Here is a 20,900-nt window from a genome sequence, read left to right as displayed (position 1 = left end):
GGATGTTGATCTCTCTTCCTGATGAAAATATATGTTCTCCTAAGAATACCCATTTTATATATCACCATTTGCCCTTTGGATATATACATCAACAAATATTTATGGATCGGCAAGATATGTAGAGTGTGTGAGAGACAGAGTGGCCACAATACACACATTAAGACTCATTCGTGTGTACACTTACATTAGTAGAATTCCTTTGAAGTGAAATTCATTTATAGGGGGAAAAGGTTCTTTAGATCAGTGGTTGCCAACTGGTGGGCTGGGGACCACTGTGGTCTGTGAGAAAATTTCGATGGTCCACAGAGAAATGTCCCCCCCCCCAAAGCAATACAGGCTGTGCAGGAACACAAGTGCACCTATGTGGCCTGCCCACCCGCTGGCCCCCATCTTTGGCCAAGTGCAACCCTTACCTTGAGTAGAGCCACGCGAGCTGGAACTGGAAGGTAAGACTAACGGCAGGGGAGGGAAATACGCCCCAGGGGGGCCTTGCTGATGTTGGTGGGAAAGTCGGTCCCATATTCCAGAGCTTCAGTAGTCACAAGACTGGCCCTTTGGTCATCCCAGAGCAGCTCCTCCTATCCATGGCAGGCCGGTGCACCGAGGTGGAGGAGCAATTGCTCTGGGATGACCAAAGGGCCAGTCCTGGGACTACTACAGCTCTGGAATATAGACTTTCCCACCAATATCAGCAAGCCGCCGTCAGTCAAAATTCATATTAGTGGTCTGCGGGATTTAAAATTATGAGTTTGGTGGTCCCTGAGGTCCAAAAGATTGGCAACCCCTGCTTTAGATGTTCTTTGGCACCTCTAGCTAAAGGATTTTAAATACCAGGGCTAATAAAGAAGATCTTTAAATAAAAACTCAGAGAAATACTCCATAGTTGTGCAAGCTAGAAAGTCCTGAGTGCTAACTAAGCTCTTCCCCTTTCTGCATTATTCACAGTTGCATGAAAGACATTGCCGATGACATTCCCTGTTAGAAAATGTCTTAAGCTGTTCTTCCTGTTGCTCCAACTCCTGCTCTGGTAGCCCAGTTTCTCTTTCTCCTTTGGTTCCCCTTCTGCCTGCATGCTGGGATTCTCTTGACACTTCACTGCATTTCTTTCCCGGTGCTTCCCCAGCCTCTTTTGTATCATGTCCTTTGGTGCCGGCACAGCTCATCTCTTTCAGTGCTCGACATTTGGCCACCACGTGTGAGGCTGATTAGCATTTCCTCTCTAGATTGGTGGTCCCTCATTTACTGGCATCCTTTCTTTGTTGGCAAAATATTCCAAAATAAGGAGAATTCATTGTTTGGCTCAGAGAGTGTGGTTTTCCAGTCTCTTTTACTTCTACAACCCCCCAGGGCCCAAAAAAGAAAAGAAAAGAAAAACCCAGTCTTTGCTATGTATGGGGAGGCTTCCAGAAAACCCAAGGAGCAGGCTAGGTTTGGCTCCCACCGCTGAACAGCTGCTTCAGATGGGATTGTGAGGGTTTATTTTTTATGAGCATTACTAAAACACTCCACAATCTAAGAATTACAGTGAAGTTAACAAATGAGAGATGCACAAAGACATTTCAGCCTAAGCGGGTCAGCCTGGAAAAGCAATGAAAAGTAAACCGAGGGATCTGCTGAAAGAGTTGGATCTCTTCGAGGCTGAGGAGATCTGATGGCTCCACTCGGCAACAAATAATCTTGCTCTGTAAACTCCTCAAACCTTTCCTTCTCCCAGAATGAAACCATAAGTTTATTTTAATTTAATTGGCAAGTTTACATCTTGCTTTTCTATTCAGAGAAATACCCAGGAAAGCTAGTGACAAAAATATAAAAATACCAAACAAAAAATTGCAAAAGCATGCTAACATGAACGTATGCAGGCCTATCCCACAATACTTTGGTAGCTGATTCTTGTGCCTTCAGGTGAGGAGCAAAGGAGAATTCTTTTATGGAAAGCAGCCAAGGTGCCTCATCTCTATTCATAAGAATTATATCCTACTTTTCTTTCAGGAGCTTAGAGTAGCACACTTCACCCTCTCTCCTCCAAGTCTTCCTAAGCTAAAAGAAAGTGAGCTTCCATGGCTGATGGTAGGGATATGTACTTGGCCATTATACTACACCAGGCCATAGAGGAAATTATACAGGGAGTGGGGGGGAAATAGAAAGCACTTGAAGTGTTGATTTCAATATATCATCATTTATATATCGCCTGAACCATATCTCATACTATTTTTGCCTTGGTTTTTCAGTGTCCCGGGGGAACATTTACACCCTCAATGAAATCAACCAAGGACTATCCTGATGAGGTGATCAACTTCATGCGCACTCATCCAATGATGTACAATGGTGTCTACCCCATACACCGCCAACCTCTTGTGGTGAGAACCAACGTCAAGTACAAGTTCACAACTATAGCTGTGGACCAGGTGGATGCAGCTGATGGACGCTATGAGGTGCTTTTCCTGGGCACAGGTACCCACTGATGTGCATTGAAAAGAATACACAGCACTTCCACCCACCAATCCCCAGCCTGGAAGATGAGCATTTGGGGTTTATGCAAAAGCAGTTAGGATAAGCAGGCTAGGGGTATTCACCTAAACTTTTCTGTATCTCCTCTTCTTCCAGGTTTTAGTAAATTTTGGAAGTAATTTATCTGACAATGCAATTAGTTGGAAGACAGTAACAGAGTTATCAAATTTCAACTCCAACTTTTCCATTTGTACTAGAATACTTTTTCAGGAGCACAGGAGAACATTGAAAATTCTGCTTATTCAAGACCTTCTTTGGAGAAGTCAGAGGAATTCAGGCTAGCATTTACTACTCCATAAGTCACAGTTCAGAGTCCTCTTCTATATAGAATTGATTTCTTATTTCCTATGGTTTCCTGTATCACTTGTGAGGCTGTTCCAGATGCAAGAACAGAATTCTAGTAATATTCCCTCAGTTTGAATGAATAAGAGTGCTCCTCTTTGACTTTAACAGAGCAAAAATATGTCAGCAAGGATTCCAATAAACATGCCCTTCTAGAAGCTCCAGAGTAGAATTTATCTGAGCCAGCAAAGTTCCTACCAGATGTGTTGGGCTCCAATGCCCATAATCCTGAGCCTGGATGGAAAGGCTGAAATCCATCATTCATATTTGGAAGACTATTAAGAAAGGCTGATGTAATATTATCTGCCAATCAGGCAATGTTGACCCATCATTCTCCAAAGCTTTGTTGGAGGTATAATTAACTCAAAGCATACAATTTGCACATGTCCAAGTCTCCACTGTGGTGAATGGAACAGTATTTCTGATTACTTTAAACATAAAAAGAGTTCTAATGACATGATTGATCAAAGTGTAGAATTAATATAGAGGGAAGGCATGGCTAGCAGATGTTCCTTGCACTGGGCTGAATCTGATGTAGTTGAGTTATTTGCCTGCCACAAGTCAAAGGAGACCAGCCAACAGGGCAAGCAGGTGGCCAAGAATACTAATAACCAAGGATGTTCCTCATTAGCTTGCAAATATTGTTGCGTGTCTGCACAGTTATTCTTTGGGCTGCCCAATTCACTGCACAACATCCAGCAGCTGTACACAGTCTGGCCATCACCTGTTGAAGTCTGCAGGGAATTTCTGCTTCTAGCTAAAGGTGTCAATGAATCTGCAGATCTTAGTTATTTCCTGTTGCAGAAAGAACCAAGTTCAGGGATCAAGGTACTGTCTGGTGGAACTCATGGCTGTGCGTGGCATTCAATACCAAAGGCAGAAAGAAGAGGAATGGCTTGGATACTCAGATAGAGATTCTTGCTTTTAATATCATCTCCAGCCATTGAATTCATAACAAAGTTCAACATTCAGAAGTCAGTCTCGTGAGTTCATTGTCAAAATGTTGAAAAGGAATAGCTGCCAACCCCACTTCTCTGTTTCAGACTGTGTCTAATATTTTCTCAGAAGCATCTGTGTCTGATTTCTAAAATGAGTTCCAAAAAAGTAATCATAAGGACCAGTATTTCTAAAAAAAATTTATCATTTAAATTTGAATATTGCCAGTTGAAGTCTTTAGATATAGTTACAAATATTTCCCTCACTTTGAAGTTATATCCACACATGTCACAAAATCCAAAATGGTGTTGGTGTTTCATAAGACGAGGCCCACTTCAGCCTTGTAGAAAGCACTCAGAACCCATCTTTCAACATAAACTAGGTAGCAACTATCAAAAGTCTTGTAGAAGAGCATTCATAATTAAATATTCTTCTCCATTTCGTTTTTAAAAATTTTTCTTCCAGGTGGTCATTGTGAGAATAGCCAATTTGTTTGCTTTCTTGCAATTTTTTTGCTTTACTCTTGCAAGTAAGGCTGAGCAAGTATTTTCTTTCAAAGTAATCCTAAAGTCAGGAATCATCTTAGAGATGGATGAAGATCTTTCTCATTTTCAGTTAACTGAAGAGGAAGATCTTGCAGAGATCATGATTACACATCCGTTTCAGCCCCATGCTACTTGCTATGATTGTTATACTGGGAAGCCAAGTTGGTATAAAAATGAAAACGTTCTACAGAATAATGAAATGAGGGTCCACTTTAAACGTATGTTTATTAACATTTTTAATGAATATTGACTTTGTGCTGTAATCCTTCTTCACCACGAGCTGGCTCATGAAATCCATAGCCCATGTGGAGAAAAGCATCTTCCACTTTTAAACACACACACACACACACACATACAGAGCCATGCAGTTCTTTGAGGTTCATATAAACTGAAAAAAGTATCAGTGCAGAATTTGCTTTATAGAACATGCAGTTCTTTTTTCTTAGGTTTTAATTATTTCTGATCATTATATAATGTGCTTGTTAGATTTCTTTTCTTCATCTCACGATTATGGGATATTCTGTAGTTCTGTAGACTTGTGACAGGAATGAGCCTTTTTTGTGGTGGCAAAATTATGAGAAAACCTGTCAGTTCAACCAGTTCTTGTACAGAACATGAAAGCTGAATAAAACTCGAGCAAAGTTCTGTTATGACATCAAGCTAACCAGCCATTCCTGCCAGACACTTTCCAAATATGTAGATACTACCCTTTTAAAAGTTGTTAATGCTAGTTAAAATGGAAACCACACAAAAGAGAAGACCTAAATAAAGCCTGTTTCTGTTGTGTTTCAGATCGTGGGACTGTCCAGAAAGTCATAGTTTTGCCCAAAGATGATTTGGAAACAGAAGAACTGATGCTAGAAGAGGTTGAGGTGTTCAAGGTACAGATGATGATTACCTTACTCTAAAGTTTTAATTACATGTGTGCTTGAGAGCAGGAATAATGTTGTGGCATAATGGAAGCTGTGAAGGTCATTGTTCGCATTTCAGTTCAGCTATGATTTTACTAAGTAGCTATGTTTTTTGCAATATGGAGTCTGGATGGTGATCTCTGATTGGATCAGTATGGTGGTTGGGAATCCATCCTGAATGCTTAGAATTGATATAATGAAATTGCAGGCCCGGATTTCTCATTCTCCCAAGTTTTCATATAATATTTTTAATTAGCATGGATGCAACACATTAATTGGACTACTTCCCCTAAACTATTTCAGGGACCACCCATTCGGTTTTATACGAAAGGGACCGCCCATTCGGTTTTTATACATTATTGATTAACTGTTTGGTTTCTCTACAGGTTCCAGCCCCAATCAAGACTATGACCATCTCTTCCAAAAGGGTGAGTACTCTCTTCCTGAGAGTGTCTAAGGAGATTCTCTATCATCCAAGTAATGGTTGTCCCAAAGGTGCTTTTTCCAAAAGGCACTTGGACCTGGTCTTTTGTTTCCTTAGAAAACGTTTCACTTCTCATCCAAGAAGTCCTTCAGAAGGGAAGGATCTTTGGGACTCTTCCTGAGACAATTTCTAAATCAGCTTCAGAGCTGGTTCATTGAAAGTGTGCTTTGCCCCCTAACTATTGTTCTTCTTGGCAAAAGGCTAAGAAACTTGGACGTGGCCCCTCCTTCCATTCTAGTGCTTTTCTGTTTCTTTGAGTATCTATGCCTGCCTTGGGTTTAGTCCAAACGTTCTTAGTTATTGAGGTGCAACTCTGGGTGAGCTGGGCAGGGCAGTGTTTCTCTCCACTTTTTCTCAAGGGAAATCTAGATCACCACCATTCCCGTCGCTGGTGAATTGTGGGAGCAGAAGCATCTGTAGCTCTGTCAATATCTGAATGTTACTATGCCCCAACAGCAACAGCTCTATGTATCCTCAGCCATTGGGCTAACACACCTGGCCCTTCACCGCTGTGATGTGTACGGAGAAGCCTGTGCTGACTGCTGCTTGGCCAGAGATCCCTACTGTGCCTGGGATGGCAAGTCCTGTTCCCGCTATTCTGCTTCTTCAAAGAGGTACTTCCGAGACACTATTGCATAATGCAGCTCTGGATGGGAAATCCTTAGCAAAGAGACTTCCAGAAAAAAAAAAACTGGGGGCGACAAGAAGAGGGATATAGAACATAGAAAAAGGATTATTTCTAAAAAGATCTGGAAGTATATGGAGCTGGTTTTACAGTAGAATCCTGGTGACAGTTTAAAAAGTTAGCAATATTGTCCTTCTGTCTCACAGGCATAAATCTATCTAGGACCACTTATGAATGTCATGTTATTGCCTATGAGGAGCCTATGAGTTATACATATATTTATGCCATTCCCTTTCAGGTTATGCAAAGTTATGGAATCTTCAGAAAAAACAGCAAGAAGTAATAAACAATAAAAATGAGACTCAGGAGAGAAAATGGGGCAGATGAGGGAGGAAATCTCACTAAGTCTAGTTTACATAAACACTCCATTATATTTCTCCATCACTTTCTTTCCATTGCAGCCATCCACCACGTTATGCATTGCCGTTTGCTCTGTAAACTTTTCACCTCTCTCTCTCTCTCTCTGCATATTCTCATCAATTTCATCCATCCACAATTTTTTCATTCCTCGCCTTCCTCTCAACTTCTTCACTGTTCTTTCCTGTATTCATCAGCTGAATTGATCCTCATTCGCTTCGTTTATGTGACCGAAGAGTCTGCAATGTACTCCTTTCCCTCGGGTCACTGACTTGATTATTTAATCCCTGTTTGTTCATGACCCACCCATTCTTATTCTTATCTCTTTTGGTTTTACCACACATGCCTCATAAGACCGTGGTAAAAAAAAACAGAAGCAGCATTTTCTTATACATAGATGTTTTCCCTTCTTTCTGCATACATTCTCCCAACTGTCAGGTGCAAGTACAAACAGCAGATATTGTTCAATAAGTTGCTCAGCATTTTGTAACAAACAAATTCACTTTTCTCCTTTTAAACTACAACACCTACAGGCTTAGCACTTTTCAAAACTCTTAACAGCATCTGTGACTATTCTTCATATTTTTTTAAAAATACATCACTACCTTGTATTTGACATGCTACTGTCATTCCTATACACTTCTCCAAAATACACTTTCCAGTATTCCTTCTCTTCAGTTGGATCCCACATAATTTCAGTGCTTCTTAATTCAGTTCTTCCACTTCACTGAAAAGGGAGTCTTGTTTAGCCCTCTTCATCCACTTTAATTGTTTATTTTCATCAAATTCAGTCTGTATTTTCTATATCTCTTTTGACTGTTTGGGTTATTCTCTAACTTCCATATATTTTAATAATCTTTTTATTTTCATAGTTCATTAAGCATCTTGTTACACATTTCCCATTAAGAGAACTCCACCTCCATGGCACTTTGTAACTTAATCCTTTTTATTCTTTTCTAAAAAGCTACTGGATCCTCTTTCCTTACATCCACTTTTCATTCATTCAGCTGGAAGATTATACTACAGTAATTTTTCATGATATTTCCTGAGGACTATTGTCTACAAAAGAACGGTCTGTTTTCATGTTTAAAACATCTCATCACTTTGATCATTCCTTTATTAATTCTTTCAATCTTTCATAATAAGCAAATCAATCATACTTTTTAGGTTTGTATTAATTCCTTTGTTATGTGTGTGTGTGTATGTATGTGTGTGTGTGTATTTATATCTATATTATATCTATCTATCTATCTATCATCTATCTATCTATCTATCTATCTATCTATCTATCTACGCTTAAGCTATGTGTCTGAAACTAGCAGATCTTTTTCTAAACAGATATTCACCCTCATCATAATTCTCAAATCATTCTTGGGTTTCTGAATAGCCCAATTATGTTTTTTTTTAACTCTCTTGTCTTATTTACATCCATCCACTAGTTCCAACTTTCTGAAATGCATTTTAACCCTTTCAAGCATGATTAAACCTACATCGCTTTCCTGCAGCTCCACTCCACAAGATCAACCACCTTCACTCAGATCTGTTACATCGATCCTCTGGGGTTTTTTTCTTGTTATTATTGGTGGTTTGTTTCACAAAAACACACCATACCTTCCTTTCCGTAATTTAATTCATGAAGTCAAACACTTATCTCTTACACCTCTAATTCTCTTAACTATATCCCTGTATGCCATGTTTGCCCCTAGATGGCTCATATGTAACTAAACTGCCCAAGACAATTTAGGTTAATTGAGGTTTTCCCATGCTGCTTTTTAGTAATAGAGGGAGAGAGTAGACTAGGTAGTCACCCTACTCATATCAATGCCACGTGTGGAATTTCATGATAACTGTGAAGTACCAGCCAGTTTCAAAAAACCCTGGCTAACATGCCACAAGCACATCCTACACCCCAAGCATTACGTATCCTGTTCTACCCAAACCAGAAATGGTAAACTAGTAACTTCCTTGCAAGCCAGCACAGTGGTTTTTGGAAGATATTAGAGATTTTTCATTGTTGGCTGAGAATCACTGAAAGATTCCCCGCATGGTTACAGGCTAGAAAAGTAGAATAATGAAGTGGATTGCAAGGGCTTTCTATCATGTTGCTATTTCTACTGTTGGTGTTGGGATCTGAGATTTCAGTTGTTGATCTGCCTGCTTCTTTCCTCACTGCAGACGTAGCAGACGTCAAGATGTCCGGCATGGCAACCCTATCCGTCAATGCAGGGGTTACAATTCCAACGGTGGGTACCATATTCTTTGTCTCTAGGAAATAGAGGTTAGCATATCTTGCCCTGGAAGTCTTGGGGAACCATGGCTCTGCTTCTTCTGGCCCACTGTCTGTAAAGGTGGTTGTAGCTGCATTTCACATACTATTTTAATCCATCCAAGAGATACACAAATGGCGAGTTTACCAGAAGAGATCAGTGGAGGGTGGAACAATTTGAGTTATGGATACAACCATGATATCTTTCTTCCTCATATCTCTACAAGAAAATTCATGAAAGGTTCATTCTTAGTCCCTTAATTTTGTTTTGGAGGATTAAAAAAAATAACAACCAAATGTCTAGACATCGCAGTTGTGCAGCTTCATTTGTGGGATAAGGTGAAGAAGGCAACCTTAAAAGGATTCCCTCATCCTTGTGTTTTTATTACCAGCCTCATTCCTATGTCCATTCGTCTGATCCTGCAACCACAATGAGATATGCTACTTAATACCTGTATAAAGCTAACTGACTTTACAAAGTATTCAATTACAACACATGTTTTCCAAATAGGCACACATTTATATATTGGTTAATATATTTTGAACACTTACTAAGAGTTTCCTTCATGGGTAATGTGGACTGGTGTCCACAGTCACAGAAAATAGGCAGACAAGGATAAAGCAGAAAGAGGCTTTTTCATGTTGGATGAATGAATAGGTGCAATCAGAAAAAGGAACATGAGTGTATTCAGGCCTGCATTTTTGTATGTCCTTGTTTCACAATAGATAGCTTTGTAACCAACTTACACAATCTGTAGAATATCTATAGTTGTCTTCTAAATATCTGCAATATTTTATTTGGCATCTCTGAGGATAAATTCCATTAATTTCAATAGTATAGGCTCATACAAAGCAGCAGTGCATACTGGCTAAGTTTTATTTTTTATGTATTTATTTATTTTATTTTGTCAAGCGATTATAAGATAACAGGTATAAGTATAAGCATAGTTATGAATACATGAAATGGATAATAGGACAGGGATGGTAGGTACATTGGTGTGCTTATGCACGCCCCCTACAGACCTCCTAGGAAAGGGGTGAGGTCAATAGTAGACAGTCTAAGGTTAAAGTTTTTGGGGTTTGGGGAAGAAACCACAGAGTCAGGTAGAGTATTCCAGACATTGACCACTCTGTTGCTGAAGTCGTATTTCCTGCAATCAAGTTTGGTGCGGTTTACCTTGAGTTTGTATCTATTGTGTGCTCTTGTATTGTTATGGTTGAAGCTGAAGTATTCATTCAGATAGGACATTGCAAGATATAATTTTATGTACTATACCTAGATCGGACTGAAGGCGGCGTAGTTCTAGGTTGTCTAGGTCTAGAATTTCAAGCCTGGTGGCATAAGGTATTTGTAAGGCATCCAGAAAGTATCCATGATATCAATCACTCCGAGACATTTTCTCTCCAATTGATTTATTTAGAAACAGATCTGGTATGTCTAAGGCAATTTCCCAAAGTGAAATTATTTTTGTGCATTACACAGAATCCACCTTCTCTCCTCCCACTTCTACACTTCATAAATCATGAAACCCAATTAACTGCAACTGGAATTTCTTTATACAACATTAATAATAATTAATATTCCAGACTGGTGAGCTGTAAGTTAGAGACCAAAGTCTAGATCAAGTTTAAGATGTGTTGGGCTTCAATTCTCAGAATTCCCCAATCACCATGCTAGCTGGGGAGTTGAAGTTCATGCATCTGAAACTTTCTGAAGTTGGTCTACAGGAAAGGGAGCAGTTGCATATATAAAAAAGTGAAGTGATATCCAATAGAAGAGAATGTTTGTAGCTCAGGGTTGAACTGTGGAGTCTTTGATGCTCTCTGAGCTTGGAAGTTTGCTTGCAAGTATTTCATTACCCAACTACCGGTAGTTATCAGCAGCAGCATTCACACTGCTGATGTTACCTAACTGGCTAATGAAAAGTCTGCAAGCAAACAAGCTCAGAGAACAACACAAAGGATTCCACAAAGTGATCTATCAAGTAGAGCACAAGTGTCAAACTCGATCACATCATATGATACATCACAACATTTTTTGCCTTTGCGGAGCCAGGATGGGGGTGGCCTGGGTGTGATGCGTCCACTCATGGACTGCCAGTTTGACACCCATGAAGTAGAGGATAATAGTTGCAAAGAGGAACAGTTCCTCTCCATCTGCAGAAAAGTGTTTGATCTTTCATGATATATCAGCTTTTTCATCAGGAGGATTCATGGGTTGCAAATAGTGTTCAATAACGGCATGGGTTATCATGTCCTATGCACACGTGCGCATGCATAGACATATATACCCAGAACCATGGTGTGATTTTCTAAAGCAGTTCACAAAAATCCCAGTCAGTTGACCTATTCCCTGTGTGCTGTTCAACTGAAAAGGATGTCTAATAATAAATGTGGTCACTTATTTTGGGTAGGCAGCCTTTGATTAGTCTAGATTATGCTACAAAGGTGTCACATCTCCCTTTGTAATCCATCATTTGCTTATTTCTTCCATCTCCCACTTCCAGCAAGCAAGAACTCAGTGGAGGCTGTTCAATATGGAGTGGAGGGAAGCACAGCCTTCCTTGAATGCCAGCCTCGTTCCCCTCAAGCCACAATCAAATGGCTCCTGCAGAGAGACAACAGTGACCGAAGAAAAGAGGTGAACGGACAAGCAAGGGAGGAGAGACTTTTGGGGAAAGTAGACAGAGAAATGGGGTGGAGATGTTAGAACACGTGGTAGAGAAGGAGTCTCCATTCCAGTTGAGGGCTTGAGGAAAGGGGTAACCCTCCTCAGACTTTTATGTTGAGAGAGATGGATAGCGACTTGTCTGAAATGGTATAGGGTCTCCCACTTGAGCAGGGGGTTGGACTAGAAGACCTCTCAGGTCCCTTCCAGCATTATTCTTTTTATTTATTGAGAAGTGGCTCTTTCATTCTCTCCCTTGAGCCTCCTTTCAACATCTTCACCGGCATTAGAATATTATTATCCATATTTTGGATACTAAAAGGTATCCAGAATTCTCACACTACTTAGCTGACAACCATCTTGGAAGCCTCCACATTCCAGAAGCAAAGAGCAGAGCTGACGTTGAGCTTTTGAGTTTCATAAGGCTGTACTTTCCGTACGAGTTGGGCTGTAGCTTCCTTCACCCAAGATTGCACAGCCATTGGGCATGGCTGGTTAGTGATGAGGTCAACAGAGTGTGCCAGATTGGGAGAATGCTCCGGAAATCTCCTCAACCCAGTTGAGTTAAAATTGGTCTTCCTTTTCTCAAGCCCTGTCTGTGTTCCCATTTGCTCCTGAGGAAAAGAATAGGAAATGGGCCCTGGGCCCTGATTGGCTACTAATTATGACTGCAGTAGAGGTTTTTTTTTTTTTTTTTCAAATACTATAACTGTTCTAATAGAAAATAGTAGTGCACTACAAGCCTTAAAGGACTCCAGGAAGACAACCATGGCCGATTGTGACTACTTCCTTCCCTACCATTGTGTTCTAATACCTCCAAGCCTGGCTGATCCAGCTCTAGTGACCTCTATTTTTTCCCTCTGCTTCTCTTTCCACAGCTCCGTACTGAAGGGCGGGTACTGAGGACAGATCAAGGGTTGTTGTTGCGGTCCCTGCAGCTCTCAGACGGGGGCCTGTATTCCTGCACAGCCACAGAGAACAACTTCAAGCACACCATAGCCAAAGTGCAGCTGCATGTACTGAGCCGTGACACTGTCCACGCTGTGCTCTTCCAATCAGAAGGCCCTGTCCCCTCTGCAGCAGCCATGAGAGCTGGCCTGCCGGGCACCTTCAGCTCTCAGTACCATGACCTTGTCCAGCTGCTCACACAGCCTGAGATGGGACTCATCAATCAGTATTGCCAGGGGTATTGGCGGCACGTGGCCTCCAATCACAAGGAAACTTTGGCTGGGCTCAAAGCCAAGGAGATGCATGACCAGAAGAAGCCACGAAACCGCCGGAATCACCAACCAGAGATGGATCAGCATACATGAGAGTGGCAGCTGAAAGGGACTATGCAACGACAGTTCTATAACTCCCCATTTCCATATATATATATTTCTCATATATATATGAGAAATCTCACACCACCACACACTGTTCCCTATCAAGACAGTATTTATTTGTAGGTTGTATATAATCCCATGGGTCTTGCCTGGGTGCGAGGTGGCAAAGAGCTCGGAAGCACACACACACACACACACACACACACACACACACACACACACACCGTGGCAGCTGGCTCTTCCTTCCCACATTTATCTGTGGTACTGTAAAAGAATTGACATCTTGGAGGGCAGAGAACAGAGCCAAAGCAACTCCTTCCTTTGCCTCGCACGTGTGGATAGCTGACCCCAGTCAGGGAAGGAGAGTTTCAAGGATGTCCGATGGCAAAATTACTGTTTCCTTAGCACCCTTTCCCCATTATGGCCATAGCACAGTTGGGCACAATGATCTATGGATCCACAACAGTGGGCCAGTGACTTTTAAGGCTGGCCCATCCTCAGCACATTTGAGATATTGCTGTTACTATAACTGAAACAATTCCATTTTTTTTAAGGCAGCTGTCAGGTATCAAGCATTGTCCCAGTCCTGCTCCCCTTGCTACTACACACCCACAGGTGTATATAAGCCCCTGCCATACCTACAAAGCACTTTCTTCCTCTTCTAGACATCTCTCTGACTCAAAGCACATATTGATGGGACGCCTTCCAGGGAAACTTTCTATGGAGACTGCAACTCTTAGGGAGCCTGAGCTATTTGAGGAAGAAGGAAGTGCTCCGTCAAGGATATCCATGTATGACCCATGCAATGCTCTTCCTGCTACTGAAACTAAGCCAATTCCACTAGGAGTTCAAAAAGGACTTTCTGATTTGACAGTGCTTCAACTGGAGTGCCTTCCCACAGTGAATGGGATTTGGCCACTCAGGGCAGAGGCAGCTGGCTTGGTTGAATAGTTTACCATTGATGGGACAGAAAGGCCATATCCAAATGAGTTATGCCTGGGAGACGTAATGTACATATGAACCAAAGCTACTCTCCTGTAGTGCAATGCATCAGGCATTTCCAAGACCAAAGACAGCATGGCAATAGAAGTAGGAGAGAGGATAAAGGATTGGTGCATGGCCATCGGAATAGCTGATTTCTGCTTTGCTAACCCTTGGTGGAATCGGTGCCAACTTAAATTCTATAATGTATTCATCTCAGATTGCCTGTGAGGAGTTCAAAGCTTCACTATGATACTAGCATCCCATCGAGCAAAGCAATATGAACCAAGGAGAACTGTAACAGTCCGACCGAAAGTGTTCTAATAGTCACCGAAGAATTCTGTAGCATCACATGGCCAACCATAAGAAAAAGACAGGCTGGTGAGAGCGTGAAAAGGGGAGATTCAGGGAGATCTGTTTGTCTTTCTCTCAATTGTAATGTGAGTTTTTGGAAAAACAGGCTAAAGTTTAATATGCATTCACTGCATGGAATCATTTTGCCTCCCTCCAACCTCTCTCTTGTCTTCGGAAAGGAAGCCAACTTGGCTAGATTCTCAATCTTCTTTTAAGTTATAGTACAGGCAGTCCTCAACTTACAACTATTCATTTAATGACAGTTACAATGCCATTGGGAGGAAAAGTGGCTTTATGACCAGTCCTTGTACTTAATGACCATCACAGCATCCCTACGGTTGCAACCGAGATGTATTTACGACCATTGAAGTGACCCGGGGGTGGGTCATACGATCGGCCATTTGCAACTTCCCAGCCTTCGGACAGGCAACGTCGATGGGAGGGAAGTTGGATTTCCTTAACAACTTAACACACGATTCACTTCCAACCGCAGTGATCACTTAACCGTGGCAAACAAGGTCATAAAATTGGGCCCAACTCACTCAACAACCGCCTTGCTTACCAACAGAAATTACAGTTTCAATCAGAGGTGGTATTCAGCAGGTTCTGACCAGTTCTAGAGAACCGGTAGCAGAAATTTTGAGTAGTTCAGAGAACCAGCAAATACCACTTCTGACTGGCCCTGCTCCCCATCTATTCTCTGCCTCCCGAGTCCCAGCTGGGTCTTCTTTGGTTGCCCTGCACAGGAGAAGGGAGCTGGAAAGCAGGTTAGTGGGGTGGGGAGGGAATGGGGATTTTGCAGTATCCTTCCCCTGCCACGCCCACCAAACCACGCCCACAGAACCAGTAGTAAAAAAATTTGAATCCCATCACTGGTCTCAATGGTTATAAGTTGAAGACAATTTGTATTTAAATGTGGGACATGAACAAGAACAGATCCCATGTTTCTCACCTTCAGATAAGCACATTGAAAGAGGGAGGGGGTTCCTGGGTGAAAAGGTGAGTAGACCAAAGTTAGGTTATATCTTAGCTTACTTTCTTGAATGTCTTCCCGCTGTGCTCATTTCTTGAATGTCTCTCCACGCCACCCACCCTGTGGAAAACAATTGGGTGTTCTTGGGCCTATCGATCCAAGCTTCATCGATAACAGGCATGCTTCTTATCTTTCCCTAACTCCCTAGGGAAATGAAATTAAAAGGAAGCCCCATGACAGCTACTTGCAGAGTTGCAGCACTCTGCATATCCTGACTTTCTGATTGGATTAATCTGTGCACTGAGGCAAGGAATACAGAATGCTTTCCTATGGCTATGGATCTTGTTAATATGGAGCTAATTATACAAAGCTACAGGGACTACCATTACATGAGCATACCGGTAGTAGTAGGTATAGAAAATATTGCACAGAGCTATATCACATTACCCTAAATGTGTAACTGGAACAAGTTAGGGCGATGGAAACTATATTGTTTCTGCTTCTGTCTGCACAGCAAGGAAGTGTCTTCACAGCAGAGCTGAAAACTGCAGAAATCTGCAGTTTGTGTGATTCTGCCTCCCCACACACCCACTTGGTAGTGTATACCACCTGCTGTTAACAAAAGGTGTTCCCCTTTCATTCTTGGAAACGCAGGATCTTCTTCATTCACCCTCCCTTGTAATAGCAACCCCCTATTCCTCTGCCAGTCTGAGTGATGTGACTACACTTCCTCTTGTAAATAATTGTAAATAAAAAAATAAATAAACCTGAGATACGGGGCATCCGAGCAGTAGCTCCACATGATGAAGCCAGGAGCAAAGCCACATTGCGCTTGTAATGTGAGATTCCTGTGGATAGAACAAGCTAATAAACACTGGCTTTGTTTTTTTGGAGACTCCAGACTCCTTCATCTTCACTCCCATCTTCAACTGAGTGCTCTTTTGTCTCGCTGGCCCAGATTAAAATTGCAATTTTTTTCCCTCCAGCCTGCTTCCTCCAGGATAAGCTTTTACAATGATAAGAATGTATGCTTGGTACAGAACGCTTGTGGCTCTTTGACTCCTTAGGGAACGGTACAATGGTGTTGGCTTTCACACATCGACTGTCACCCATGCTCGCTCATATGCTTTAATCTTTCTACCTCTTGATGTTGTATTTGCAAAATTCCCCAGCCAATTTTTGTGACTCAAAAACCAAACTATTGCACACTGTAATAAAGGGGCTGGATTGGCTATATACCAACAGCCATACCAGATTGCAACTATTATATCACACACTGTTCCCTCCTGAAAGCAAGAAGTCACCAGCTAGCAACATATCAGAAAACTAGCATAATTTTCAGTGTCATGTTATCCAAAGAGACACTTTGTGTTAATATAGGGAAGCCTCCAAACATAGGAATCCTCAATTGCTGTTTGAAGTGGTGAAACCTATTCTGTTATGGCTTTCTCTAATCTTTTTTTCTTAAGCAACCCAAACTGGGGATCGTTGTCCATCATGAAAAAAGTGCATTTTGTCATTAGTTTGGGAGTTTTGTTTTCTTTTTTGTGGTCTACCTGCATTTCTCATTATTCTGTTTCTCTAGATGACCTGGAGTTTTATGAGAAAGTAAAAAAAACAACAACCCCTATCTAGCTGCTTTTTGACATCTTGTGTAACTTTATAAAACTGTATTGTGCTCCTCTTCACTAGCCCAGTTTCTCAACTCACAAACTCCAAAGATCACACCATTCCCATTTCACCACCTGATCACGTGGGCCTTTCTCCCTTTTTCAGCTCAGTGGTGTCCTTTTCTCATGTCTTTTTTGAGAAGTAGCACATGGAACTGTGCACACTATGCCAAGAACGGTCACACCTCAAATAACACTTCCAAGCAGTTCCACTCCATCTATAAATATGGCCACAAAAATCATGACAGGAATTTTCTGGACTCACAAGCTTTTTACCGTTCCTTATTTTAAAAGCCCCAGGATATATCTCCAACAGAACCAGAAATACCGTAATGAAGCCCATCAAATTGTGGATTTCAGATTTTGATTTGAAAGCCATAAACTGGTTCAGGTTTCATTAAAAGGGATAATGAAAGGGATACTGAGGAGCTAAAGTACCACTTGTGCAGTAAACTCCACAGTCCAGAGACTCGTTGCATTAGATGTTCTCCCAAATATGAGAGGCTAGAAAAGGCCCAGCACTTGCATTTCAGTGGATGAAAACATAGACCGCGCTGGAAAATCTTGTCTCAGGGCTCTTTCTGCAGAAATTCTAGTGATGTGTTGACCATAAAGTCACCCAACCAAAGCTTGTTTTCCATTTATTTATGGAGCAACAAGTCCCCCCCTCCTTTTTTTTTTTTTTAATGGAGCAACCAGTAGCTGATTTTCTGCAGCTTCTGGTTGATGATCAATCCAGGAAGGACAAATATTGGGTTTCTTAGGCCCTGGTCCTCCATGCCCTGATGGCTAGAGACAAAAAGGTTTTGTTCATAATAAAAGAGAGGACAGGAGCTCCTACCTCTCTAGGGTGTGCTGAAACAGCTGGTTAAGCAAACATACTGGGAAGAATTCAGGGTCATGTACTCATTTCCTGTCCTTTCCTGTCACTGGCTAAGTTAGGGAATTGGATGGACCATCAGGGACAGGTCTGTCTACCCCCCCATGGATGTCACAAGCTTTTTCCTGCTAGCGTGCAGTTGTGAAGCTTGACGGATTGTGTGTACCTACCAGTCTTTTGTCTGCTGAAATGGCTCCCTGGGACAGATGGTCATGGGAGAAAGATGAGAGAAGGAGGCATAACTGCTCTGAAATGCTTACAGGGCCTGAATGGTCCTTGTTTCTCAAGATGCTGAGGAAGAAGCAGCTTCACAAGTTCTTTCAGCTGGCGAAACTTCATGACAAACTCGGAACTGCTACTAAGTAGATAAGGCCAAGCTAGATGTTCAGTCTGACTTAAGTTTTCTGTACATCCTCCAGCCTTCCATCTATTTGTACTGTTGTTGAAAGGGTTTATTTTAAGATGTGACGTCTGTGGGAAGTCTTTTGTGAGTCACCATAAATGAGAACATTTATAGTCATAAAAAAAAAACCCAGACAGATGTGTTTATTCATTCATCATATTTATAAAGTGCTCCAATCAGTTGCAATTCTGGACAATGAATAACAAAGCAAAACTCAATCAAGCAGAATATTATCAAAATTATTTTAAAAATATTCATATCTCTATAGATCCAAGATGAGTAGGCCAAAGCACTTTGGGCCAATGGCATGGCAGTGCCTGTAGCCTAATGCTGTGCCATATAAGGCTTTAAAGGTGATAATGAATTGAGTCTGGAAGCATAATACAAATCATAGCAGTGAGCTTAGAAGAAATGTTATGCTGCAGGTAAGTAGTTCAACCATTAGTAGCAGCATTCTGGACCATTTGCACCTTCTGAATCCTCTAGGCAAAATGCAGTGTGATAATCCAACCATATAGTTAATTAAAGTAAGGTATTTCTTTCATATTCTGGTCTAGATAAAGTTGTACAGTAATTTGTGTACCAGCTGCCATGGTTTCTACCATTTTTAAAAAATAAGAACCCACAAGTCTAAAAGGATACCCCAAATTACAAAGCAATTCCAGGGCACAAACAACCCCGTATACCATAAATATTGAGATTGATATTAATAGAGTGCTCAGATATTCAGGGAGCAATAAAAATGCCTTCCTAGGTTTTAATCAGAGCTTGTTTTACCCCACCCAGTCTGTAAAAACTTTCAGACTCCAAGACATCTTGCTTGCCTTCATAGAATTATATATTAAAACATTGTCAGAAAATTGATGAAACCTCACCTCAAACTAACACGTTATTAAGCTGCCCATCAGTTTCCTTGAGTTCATACCGATGTTAAGTAGTATCCATCCCAAAATGATATGAACACCTTTATCCACAAAGAAACCTGTTTGCTCTGCCAAATTTTCTCTAAAGGGGTTTGGATACCACTGAACAATATGCAGATAATATAAGCACAGAGAAGAAGTAATGCTTGTCCATGTCTGTTATCAGTATGTAAGCTCACATGTGTCAGCCCTTGAAGGGAGATTAGACTAGGATACTGGAGTCATAAAAATAATATAAAAATATAGTAACAGAATTTTGCAAATTTGATTGTGCTCCCTCCTTCCTACTCTTCCTTGATCTTTATGATGCCTCAGAGGGTTTTTTCTGAGATGTTTTCTCAGATTACAATTCTGCCCCAGACTGAGGTTTCTGTTATCTTACTATTAACTTAGTAATATTTCTTCCTCCTGTTCCTCAAGGCCATTTCCTTTTCCTACTACAACATATGAATATTTTCCAATACTCCATCATGGCTACTTTCAGTGGTCCATCACTGTTGCTCTTAGCATCTTTTCAGTTATTTAATTCCCCTCACCTCCTCAGTGAAGTAAGGAATGGCTTGGGACAAGCAATGGGGCAGAGACCTTCTTGAACCAATCTCATTCAGTACACTTCTCATTTGCAAGTTCTAGACAGAACCAAATTGCCAGGGAAAAAAAAGACCCAGGTGTCCTCTAGAATCTTGAATCCATGAGTCACCTGGTACAGATCTTTTCAAAAGGTCCATTGCCTGTGCAGATGTCCAGGGCTTCTGTGATCTGCAGTTTGACAAGGAAGTGGTTTCATCATGGAAAAGGGGAAATGCCAACATCCTCCACTTTCAGATTACATCTTCCATTTATCTTTGCTCCAAAATAAAGACCAGTGGTGAGATCAGTGTCAAACAAATTAAATAAATAAATGTCTATCTTTATCCTTAGTTTTTGTAAGCGGTAGTTTAAGAAGAGTGCAATTCAGTCCTGAGCTACAAATGTATTCTTCAATCGATTGTGCAAACCTTGAATGAAGGAAAAAGCAGGAACGTCTCATGTTCTGTCTTCATTAGCACTATTTCCACCAGTGGGCAAACAAATGCTCCTGGAAAGGCCACAATACATCAGAAAAGCAGCAGACCATCACTGCACATCACTTGAATTTGGCTTTCACTGATATAAGTGGAAACTTTAGCACACATATTCTGATTCCTATCAGCAGCAGGCAGCTTGACTATTTCTGCTTTATTTAATATACGTTTTCAATGTCTGCAAATCTACCAGGCATTCCAATATTTAACCCTCATTCTTCAGCCATCCAATTCCGCTAGTATTCATCATTCATATTTGCTATAAAAATAATATCCTCTCTGAACATGTAGACCCCAATGCCCCCCATCAAAAGTAATTCAGTGGCTGCTCTTACACCACCTAATTCATCTTTGGTTTACAAAACTTGGCTTTTAGAAGTTTAGAAGAATGATCGCAAGATTTTATCTGAGAGCTAGAGGGTTAAAGAACTGGATTTGGATCAGGGACTTTGGGTTCACTTCCCAATTTGACTGTGGACTCTGTGTATAGTCAATGGACACCCTTATTTTCTTTTTGCAAATAGCAGTAACCTAATTTGTGTTGGACTTCAATGGAACTCCCTGTTCAGCACTTCCCAAACCTTTACCTTCAAAAAGCAATGGGATGTTGATGGAGAATTAACTG

At 41.1% G+C, this 20,900-nt stretch overlaps 1 protein-coding gene across 4 annotated transcripts in view; it reads left to right on the top strand.

Annotated features, from left to right (window-relative positions):
- Positions 1 to 16,228, top strand: part of SEMA3F (semaphorin 3F) — a 148,198-nt gene extending 131,970 nt beyond the window's left edge. For all 4 annotated transcript variants that reach the window (XM_087924095.1, XM_087924097.1, XM_087924096.1 and 1 more), the window contains 7 exons: positions 2,229 to 2,451; positions 5,124 to 5,212; positions 5,629 to 5,670; positions 6,183 to 6,340; positions 8,944 to 9,011; positions 11,542 to 11,675; positions 12,581 to 16,228. In XM_087924095.1, coding sequence (XP_087780221.1) covers positions 2,229 to 2,451; positions 5,124 to 5,212; positions 5,629 to 5,670; positions 6,183 to 6,340; positions 8,944 to 9,011; positions 11,542 to 11,675; positions 12,581 to 13,015 — 1,149 coding nt within the window. In that variant the 3' untranslated portion in view covers positions 13,016 to 16,228. The remainder of the gene's footprint in view (positions 1 to 2,228; positions 2,452 to 5,123; positions 5,213 to 5,628; positions 5,671 to 6,182; positions 6,341 to 8,943; positions 9,012 to 11,541; positions 11,676 to 12,580) is intronic.
- Positions 16,229 to 20,900: the final 4,672 nt, after the last annotated feature.

The sequence above is a fragment of the Pseudonaja textilis genome, chromosome 2 (genome assembly GCF_049901715.1).
Source record: "Pseudonaja textilis isolate UNSWEBS1 chromosome 2, rPseTex1.2, whole genome shotgun sequence".
Taxonomy (NCBI): domain Eukaryota; kingdom Metazoa; phylum Chordata; class Lepidosauria; order Squamata; family Elapidae; genus Pseudonaja; species Pseudonaja textilis.
This window is presented reverse-complemented; position numbering and strand designations above follow the sequence as displayed.